The sequence below is a fragment of the Thunnus albacares genome, chromosome 17 (genome assembly GCF_914725855.1).
Source record: "Thunnus albacares chromosome 17, fThuAlb1.1, whole genome shotgun sequence".
Taxonomy (NCBI): domain Eukaryota; kingdom Metazoa; phylum Chordata; class Actinopteri; order Scombriformes; family Scombridae; genus Thunnus; species Thunnus albacares.
In genome coordinates, this window is record NC_058122.1 from 15839293 (window position 1) to 15848578 (window position 9286).

General features: G+C 39.2%; 1 protein-coding gene and 1 non-coding gene across 7 annotated transcripts; both read left to right on the forward strand.

Moving 5' to 3' along the window:
- On the forward strand, positions 1-8829 carry LOC122966430 (tubulin epsilon and delta complex protein 2). 6 transcript variants are annotated; one of them, XM_044330649.1, is made up of 12 exons: positions 1154-1352; positions 1579-1690; positions 3175-3233; positions 3741-4172; positions 4293-4329; positions 4453-4506; positions 4598-4676; positions 5733-5877; positions 6185-6280; positions 7154-7347; positions 7475-7544; positions 8278-8829. In XM_044330649.1, exons 1-12 carry the CDS (start codon positions 1310-1312, stop codon positions 8283-8285), a joined length of 1329 nt encoding a protein of 442 aa, XP_044186584.1. In that variant the 5' UTR covers positions 1154-1309; the 3' UTR covers positions 8286-8829. The 6 variants fall into 6 exon arrangements, with proteins under 6 accessions (XP_044186585.1, XP_044186584.1, XP_044186582.1 ...); XM_044330648.1 differs by having other exon boundaries at positions 1159-1352; positions 7448-7544; XM_044330647.1 differs by lacking the exon at positions 8278-8829 and having other exon boundaries at positions 1157-1352; positions 7475-8147.
- Positions 2112-2185, forward strand: trnat-agu. Its single transcript has one exon. It is a non-coding gene; the product is annotated as a tRNA-Thr (tRNA).
- Positions 8830-9286: the final 457 nt, after the last annotated feature.

The window sequence follows — 9286 nt, forward strand, 5'->3', positions numbered from 1 at the left end:
GCATAATACCATGGCTCTGGCACACTTAAATGGAGTGCATCCATCATGTTATTAGTCACACTGGAGCTTGCCAAGTCAAAATTCCTGTTACGAGAAAGGTAAAAAAAAAAATGTGTGCATTCAGACCATTCATTTACCATGTTTCATAATCACTTCTCCTCATTGATACTCTAAAACGCTGAAGCGGTGTAGGACAACAGACACTGTGTTGGTGTGAGGATTGAAATTTCAGGTCAAGCATTGGTGTTAATTTAGAAAACAATAGTAATAATGCCTGACCTACTTCACTGGTGCTTCTGTATGAATGCCACTTCAGATGAGTGTACAAATCACATGTAATAGTTTTCATTGTGCATGGACAACAAGAGGCACTGAGCTGATAAACTGATGTGCACAACATGTAGGCTACTGGCATGGACATCACTTCTACTAATATGCCTCAGTGTTGTTGAAGTTGGTTGATAATTTAGAATGTTATAAAGCCTCAACAGCAAATTAGCCAAGAGTTTAGTCATTTACTGAGTCTGTTTACTCTAATTTGCAAGAATTTTTAATAATTACCACTCACAGGGACACCAACTGCACAAAACTGTAAATGTAAATAGGCTTCTTGGGAACATAATTACAAATTTAATGAAAGTTGATATGAAAATGATAAACACTTCTCTTTAGAGTAATCATTTAAATTGGTAATTCGTATTTTATGGCACATTTATTCTTATCAAGAGCAGAATATGAGCAGAACCTGATTATTAAAAAGTGCTGGAAGTCTCCATCTAGATTTCTCATCCTTCTCTCTGATGAAAATACTGCCGCTAAATTAAACAAGGCTCTATTTTTTTCTTTTTTAATTAATCTTTTTTTTGTAGCACTGAAAAATCGTTGCACACAATATTAATTTAAAAATCATTGCATAAATGAGGGGTGAAGCTTTTACATCATTGTACTGACTGCAATATTTTTTTTACCCTAGGATGGCGAAGTCCTGACCCGCCTCACTCTGCCTCTGATTGGCTTACCCTGGTATTCTTACCCTAACTCTAACCAATCACACTCCTTATGCCTAAACCTAACCAACCCAGCAAACGAAGGCAACGAGTACTAGCCAATCAGAGGCAGAGTAGGGCGGGTCATGACTTCGCCATCCTAGGCTGCATAAAGAAGCAGCATCCCTGGGCAGCAAAGACACTTCTCGCGAGAAGTGAGAACTGATGTAGAGATGGAGCCACAAAGTTTTTCTTTGTGGTTTAGATCGATTAAAACAAAAACCTTACGGTATTCATTTGCTCACAAATGTTAGACAAGTATCATGACTGTGACCACCCTCTTGAACATATACACATTGCTTAACGGTCAGTAAGAAAGCAGAAATGTGACTTCCGCATCCGTTAAATTTGAATTCGCGGGTCAGCACCCAAAAAGCGAGCGTTAAATTGTTGTTTTATAGAAATATTATCAACTGACGATGTGTTTCCCCACCTTTTTGACAATTAGACGCATCCTAACATTGATTTAGCGTGTCAACCAATAGTTTAACAATTGATTAATCGTGTCTTGTGTGTAGTCACGACAAAGCAGACACAAGCATGTCACTGCTCACCACGGTCGAGAAAGCTATCAAGTCATGCAAAGCTGAACAAGGCAAGATTAATGACTGCATTCAACTCTACAGAGAAATACTACACGCCCTGTAAGTACTGTACATCTGACTCAATAACCCACTTTTCTTATGGCTTCACTCCTACCGCCGGTGTCTCGTTTACTCGACGGGAACGAAACTTATTTTTTATGTTTACGACCACAAAACACGCATATTAAAGAAGAATGCTTTATATGCCGCAATTATTTATCGTACACGCTCATGTAAAGTACATATGAGATGGCAATCTTTGACTTTATGTTCTCTTAGCCCCAGTTTGTACCGCTCCTGTAGATACATGTCATGTAAAATACATGAGAAGCACAAACCGGGGCTACTGTTGTCTGAAACATCTACAGACGTCATGGAGATAAAAAAAAGAAATAGTTTATATATCTATTATAACTCTCCATCTCAGTAAGTTAAGAGGTTGATTTCATAAGATGACCTTCTGTGCACGAAGTCTTCATCCGGCGCTGTGGCTTAGTTGGTTAAAGCGCCTGTCTAGTAAACAGGAGATCCTGGGTTCGAATCCCAGCAGTGCCTTTTCTAGTACTCGGTGATGCGACGGTGTCCGCTCTTAATCACCGGGACTACTGCACAGTTCAGTCTGGACGTGTGCACAATATACTGATAGGACATTAAAGACAAATTTGTGGTGAAGTACATAGCGCTCGAGCATTGAATTGTCTGATATTTCTTTTTTTATTCTGGCTGGTGTATCAGCATATATCTTGGCTAATAAGTAACAAAAAAACTGCATTACAGCGATCGCAAAGATATGTGTGAGGTAATTTGTGTAGAACTGCAACGATTATTTGATTAGTCAGTTGACAGAAAATTAAACTATTTTGATAATTAATTGATTGTTTTGAGTCTTTTTTTTTTTTTTAAAGAAAAAACGCCAAAATGATATGATTGCAGCTTCTTAATATGGATATTTTCTGTTTTGTAAAATAATCTGTGTTAGTAAACTGAATATCTTTTGGTTGTGGACTATTGATCAGGGCAAAACAAGATATTTTAGGAAGCATCTTGGGCTTTGGGAAATGGTGGTTTTCACCATTTCTGACATTTTAAAGACCAAATAACTAATTGATTAATCGAGAAATGAATAATCAGATTAATCAATAATGAAAATAATCATTAGTCTTGAATTAGTGTCACCATTACATCGTAATATCCATCAGAGAGCACAGACTTATTTTTTCAACTTGATAATGTCCAGTACATATATTGGTCACAGTTCTTTAACAATCTAATTTAATACATGTTTATCAAAAAATATTGTTTATATTATGTGTTTTTGTCAAAAAATATCAGCTGATATATCATTATATACAGCCTCAAAAATCCACTATCATTTGGGATCTTTGGTAAACTGTATGTATCTACACAGAAAATAGTTATATCTATTAACAGAAAACTCTTACAAAACTGAACGTTTCAGATGTAATTGTAATTTGGAAAACGCTTGTTAACACTGATGGTCTGATGAATTTATATGTGTAGTCATATTCAGTCTTCTCCCACAGAACACCACAACCTCAGACACCCACTGACGAGTCAGAATCAACAGATGATGCTGCTACAGGTAATTATATTTTAATTATAGAGTCAAGTTAATTTTATTTGTATAGCCCAATATCACAAATCACAAATTTGCCTTTACAGTCTGAACATCCCCTATCTTTAAACCCTTAATTCAAATAAGGAAAAATATATTATATTTAAATTTTTTATTTTATTTATTAGGGAAAATCTTCCTTAACCTTTGGCACCCATGTTAAAAAAGGCACCCAGAAATAGAATAAAACATCATATATGTTCATTTCAGCATTTTTGGTTAATGTAGCCAAGTAGTGAGAAATGAGAGCAATCATGTATAATGTTATGAATAAGAGTGAATTTTCACACTTCATTCTTTCAGCCTTGTATTGTGCTGTATGTAAAGTTGTAAATTAATTGTGTGTGTTCTTAAATCACTATGTGTTAACTACTCCATGCTGCCAATCTCACCACATCTTTCTTGTAGACTTGGCGGTTAATTAAATGACTAAACTATAACCACATGTTTGCATGCTGTGTTTGCTGTGTTCAGATACAGATACCTCACCAGGGGAGAAAGAAGATATAGAATTGCTTGAGCGAGCACTGGAGAAAGCCCTTTGGGTTCGCACTGGCACAGGGCCTTTGAAAAAAGGTGCTGACAGAAATCAACAATCTGTACCTGGAAAGGAACCAGCTACTACAATTGCCACATCCAAAGAAGCATTTATAGGAAATCAGACAAACAATAGATCAACTTCTAAATCTGCCAGTCTTGACAGAAAGGAGCACAGAAAGCCTGTAACATCTGTATCCTCCATGGTGGGCTCAAGACCTTCAGCTAGCTACAATCGTGGAAAGTGCAATACCACAATAAATGGAAACTTAATCCGGAGCCGTTCTGTCTCATCATCGGGGACTGTTCATCGCCAGACTGCAAGGAAATCGCAGCAGGCTGTCTCGGCATCTGGCAGTCTTGATCATGGTCAGTTACACATCTCAACACTCCACTCTAAAAACAAGACTGTTAGAAGTAGCGTGCTGAGTGGTGAGGACTTGGGCCACATGCCCCCATCAAATAACACAGTGCCTGTTTCACACACAGATGACACAGGAGCTCACAGATTACCTCAACAGAATGGGTATGTATCATACAGATGGAGCACAAAGAAGATAACTATGCTTTGTCAGTTACAGTCGGGAGGGCTGAACATTTTGTTTTATGTGCTATTGTAATAATTTTGATTGCCTTTACTTCATGGCAGGATACCTTTTGAGCAGGCAACAAAATGGAAGTCTCTGAGGATCAAGCAAAACAGGTGGCCAAAATCAGCCCATTGATTTTGTGAGAATATTACATCATTTTCCACAATTTCTGTTTTGACGCTTCCTTCACTACGTTATCTTCAGGTTGTGGGACAAAGTAATTGCTGTGCAAAGGAAACCTGTGCCTGGGAGGAGTCACTTCATGGAGAGAATGAGTGCTACGGTATCCTTCCTCTTTCTAGTGAAGCCTGTCAAAATGGTGTGGGAAACCTTAGACATGTTTTCCTTGTGTAAAGTTGAGCTTGGAAATATACTCTAGTATCACAGTCTACTAAGAATTCCACAGCTACTGATTTCCATTCCCCGGCTCTAAAAAATCAACAGAATAGATAGATTGACAGACTGACACATGGATAAATGTGTTTAATAAAACTCAACGCAATAAACACTCTTTAAAGTGCTAACACAGAGCAAATAAAGAATTCAAAAGATCTAACAGCCAGCAGTAGTAAACAGAGGTGGGGGACTCGAGTCACATGACTTGACTCGAGTCGCAAATTTGAAGACTTGAGACTTGCTTCGCTATCATTGATAAAAGACTCGACTTGGCTTTGACTTGATATTCATGATTTGAGACTTGACTTAGACTTGAGACAGATGACTTGAAAGGAATAGGATATTTTTTATAAAATATTTGCATTTTTCTAGATGGATTTTTCAAGATTAACTTATGTTAGACTTGGCTTTGACTCAATTGTTTCAGTTTTATTTATTATAATATAATAATTTCTGAGACTCGCTCTCCATTGTTGTTCATTCAGGAGGGTCGTTATTGATTGCCACAAAATGTCAAATATCAGTAAGATTTATAAGGTGTAAGCAGGCTGCAACAGTTTTCATTAATGTTGAAAATAAAACTCAACTTTTCATGACAACTGTCTTTTAGCTGACTTTATATGTGGAAACAGGCGTAGATCATCAGAATTTCGTATGACTGGTGACTTGCTTGACCTGAGCAATGTCTTGACTTGTCTTGCTTAACTTATAACAGGGACTCGACTTGCTTGATTCTCACCATAGTAACGTGGGACTTGCTCGAGACTTGAAAGTTAAGACTTGAGACTTGCTCGTGACTTGAACATATGTGACTTACTCCCACCTCTGGTGATAAATACTCATAAAGGCCAGCGTGTTTCTGAACAACTTTGATTAATACACTTTCATTCGCCCAAGCAGTCTGGATACCAAGTGTGTTGTCCATGACCCTGTCCCTCTGTAGTTCCCCAAGGATTGGCCGTGTGGTAGCCCAGATCAGACCAGGGTTCTGGTCGACAGGTTGACTCACCAGGGGCTTGACCTCATCGAGCACTACCAGACACAGGAGCTTCTGGAAAAACAGACCAGAGAAGGCGTCACAGAGCTGGGTAAAATCCTGAACAGAATTACACATGCAAACGCATATAATTAAGAGTGAAGGACTGAGGATAAATAAAGTTGATGGATGACACAAGTGCATGTGTGGGTGAGAAAATGATCATCTGGGAAGAAATACCACAGAGAGTTGGCAGAAAGTGACTTTCTGAGAGCCATTTGGACTGATATCAGTGCTGAGCTTTACCTCTGCTCAGATTGTACTACGAACATAATTAACACAGTGCAATTCAACTCTATTTGCTCCTGTAATAATGTTTCTAGTGTACTTATGTTTTTTCATTGTGTATTTTAATGTAGGTAGTAAAGCAAACAAGAGTGATTCCTATCTGACACCTGAAAAGTTTCAGATGACAGCAGCAGAGCTCCAGAACTTTACAGACCAAATGAAACAAGGTAGGAATCCTAACATAACCCATGTTTTTTTGAAGCATCATGTATGTTTCCTTCTAAATGAATGACGTGTTAACTTGTCTGAGATTTTATGTAGGTGGTCATGAGCGGGACTAAAAAAAGTAACAGCACCAGGGTCAGATACTTGTATAATAAAGAGGACATTGGTGGTGATATTGTGACCCTGTGTTTGACTCTGGTTACCCAGCTGTGTTTGAATTAGCATGTCTGGGTGTCAGTATCACTCACTCAGTACCTACAGTATGTAACACAGTATAATTTCCATTACCTCCAAAGATACAATCATAATGAAGTTGATTGCCCAGAGATTTTCCGTTCGCAACACTCAAATGACCGTATCACCTTCAGGCAGGGAGTTTTGTTTATATTTACTGGTAATAGTTCCAGTGCAGCACAAGTATGTTGCTAAAGCCAGTGCGAGAGAGAAGTTTCCAGTCATTTCAAACTCCCTGCTTAGTCGACTCACCTCCATCTGGTGTTGTCATGTCCACTGTTCAGTAAGTATTTTATTTCAGAGCATTCTGTTTCCCACCGAAGGATTTATCATTTATTGCGTTTTAATAGCATTTGAAAAATGATTTTGATCAAGGCATTGTGCTAACGAGTTAACGCAGCCTCTCCATCTTGGCGTATGGAAAATGAAAACAGAGCTGCAGTGAAGCCTCGGTGCCAGATCAGTACTTTCCTTGGTCTCGACAGATCCCCCTCTCTGTGACGGTGGAGTTTTAAAGCTGTCTATCCTGACGTGGCTAGGCAAGGGCCTAGCTATTTAAAGATGAGGCAGCAGAGCAGAAAAACGTTTTAGGGTACGGTTGCTCACGCTCACGCTCTAAAAATAACCGTATTTTCCGTCAGAGTGGGAAGCATGGGATCGATGGAGGCCAGAGGGAGGTTGTCTTTGCCCCGTTGGGGCAAATGGCGAGTGGGGAGATGGGATAATTGCACCCCTGCCCCTGACTGTAACCTACACAACAGAGGCAGAGCTCAGAGAGCTGGAGAAGCTGAGGTTTAGGGTGGCACTGCTGCAACAGGAGATTTACCTCGAACAGGTAAGGGTTGTAATCTTGATTGACACTTAATTGTGCTAACTAATTAGACAGCCTATGTGTTACGAAGAATGTAATGTGCTGACAGTCTTTTCTGTGACAGGCTCTGTCGGACACTCTGTCCCCACAGCTTTCATCTGTTGTACCTGGATGTCCAGACCACAGTGTGCTGAGAGACATGTACTCCCTGCTGGGTGAAGGTGGGGAGCGTTTCCCTGCCATAGTCCTGGACTCTGAGCCTGACTGACTACTGAGCATATTAGACTGTATTACCAATTTATATGGTACTCTTGTACAATCTAATGCAATCCCTGTTTGTCCATCCCATTTACGCATGAGAGGGACAACATATTAGAAACAACTCTCATTATAGTGCAATCCCGTGCAACACTGTGTGAATGATAGCCTTTCTGACAAGCTCAATAAAACATGAACATTATAAACTTCACAAAAATGGGATTATCGCAGGACCAAGAGTAACAGGTGTACCTAATAAGCCCAAATAAACCCAGTAATATTCATTCATTTTTGAAATTATTTAGAAGAATGTTGTTTTGTGTGCTGTGACTGTATTTAATCTGTCTGATGCCATGTAATAATGTGCATGATGGAAAAAAACAAGAATGAGAATTGTCCTTCTTTAATGTTGTTTCTGATTTTGAATTACACTGGTTACAAAATGTTGACATAAATCTGTACAATATCACAAATACTACATGATATCAGCATGTGGCCAAATAGATTTTACAGTCTGAATGTTTGTAATTCCTGTTGGTCTTCTTATAAATATTTTACTTTGAACATGTTATGTTTTATTTTTGTAATGCTTCAGCTATAATTTTAGGTTAATGAATTATATTTTAATTTAACATTTCTCAGTTTAATTATGATATGTGACAATTAATAATTAGTGATGGAAACATTTTATTTCAGGTCACTGATGGAGCTCTTGCAATACCGGCTGTGCCAGCAGGTGGCACTCAACACACAGAAGTGACCACAGAACACTCAGCAGGTGTCTTATGTTAACAGCTTGTTTATTTAATGACTTGCTGTTGCATCACAATCAATCAATAAATTGTCAGTTAGGTTCAATCTGAGACCTAGAATCACATGTGGAAACAACACTAGTTCTTATAAAACACTAATAAACAGTGGTTAGCAATCAGTGTGCCGCACGATTGTCGGCCTGCTGGTCGGTGGATTTAAGTGATGTGGTGGAACAATAGAGGTGTTTCATCCTTTTTTTAATCCTGTCTTTCACTGAAGACAGCAGGGACGCCATGACTTCATGCTCATCCTACGTACATTCTAGTTTCTTCCCACTGTGGTAGATCTGAGTTTCTGTAGAGCTTATGTGAATTAATGTGTTTGTTAGCCATGTGATGGACCAGCAACCTTTGTACAGTGTTTCTTTTCCTTATGCACGGTGTCAACCATGACCTGGAATATGAAGTAATGAAACAAGGGAACCCAGATACCCTACCAGTCATAGTGTTTCTCCATATGATATGTTTGTTTGGCATAACTGGGCATACATTGAATGACAGATAACACATATGGGGCCAATACTATGTCTCTGTGATCAGAGAAAATTGTAGTTTTGCCCGCCACATATGCGAAGTGAGGGAGTATGCTATGTGAGATGCAAGAGGGCTTTGAGAAGCCTTAAAAGCTCATGCCCACAGATGATGTGTGGATGGCACGGGCTGTGCCAGACTGGGCAACAGGTGGCGCTGGGTTCACACAGCAGGACGTGGGTGTTTTAGCCCTGCTGCATCGATCCTCATGTACACACAAACACAGAGACATACACACCCAAAGCCGGCTGAGTCACAAAGACAATACACTTGGGGGCCTGCTTCTCTGCATGCTGCAAGCTGGAAATGGCATGTTTCCCTGAGGAGAGGGAAACAAAGATTAGAAAAGGAAGGGGACTCTT

Bases quoted from the DNA above. Each gene is read 5' to 3' on its own strand.
- LOC122966430 (XM_044330646.1), top strand. From the start codon at position 1,310: ATGACTGTGACCACCCTCTTGAACATATACACATTGCTTAACG. The intron at 1,691-3,174 runs GTAAGTACTGTA...CTTCTCCCACAG, and splicing joins AGAGAAATACTACACGCCCT to AACACCACAACCTCAGACAC. The intron at 7,348-7,447 runs GTAAGGGTTGTA...TTTCTGTGACAG, and splicing joins AGGAGATTTACCTCGAACAG to GCTCTGTCGGACACTCTGTC.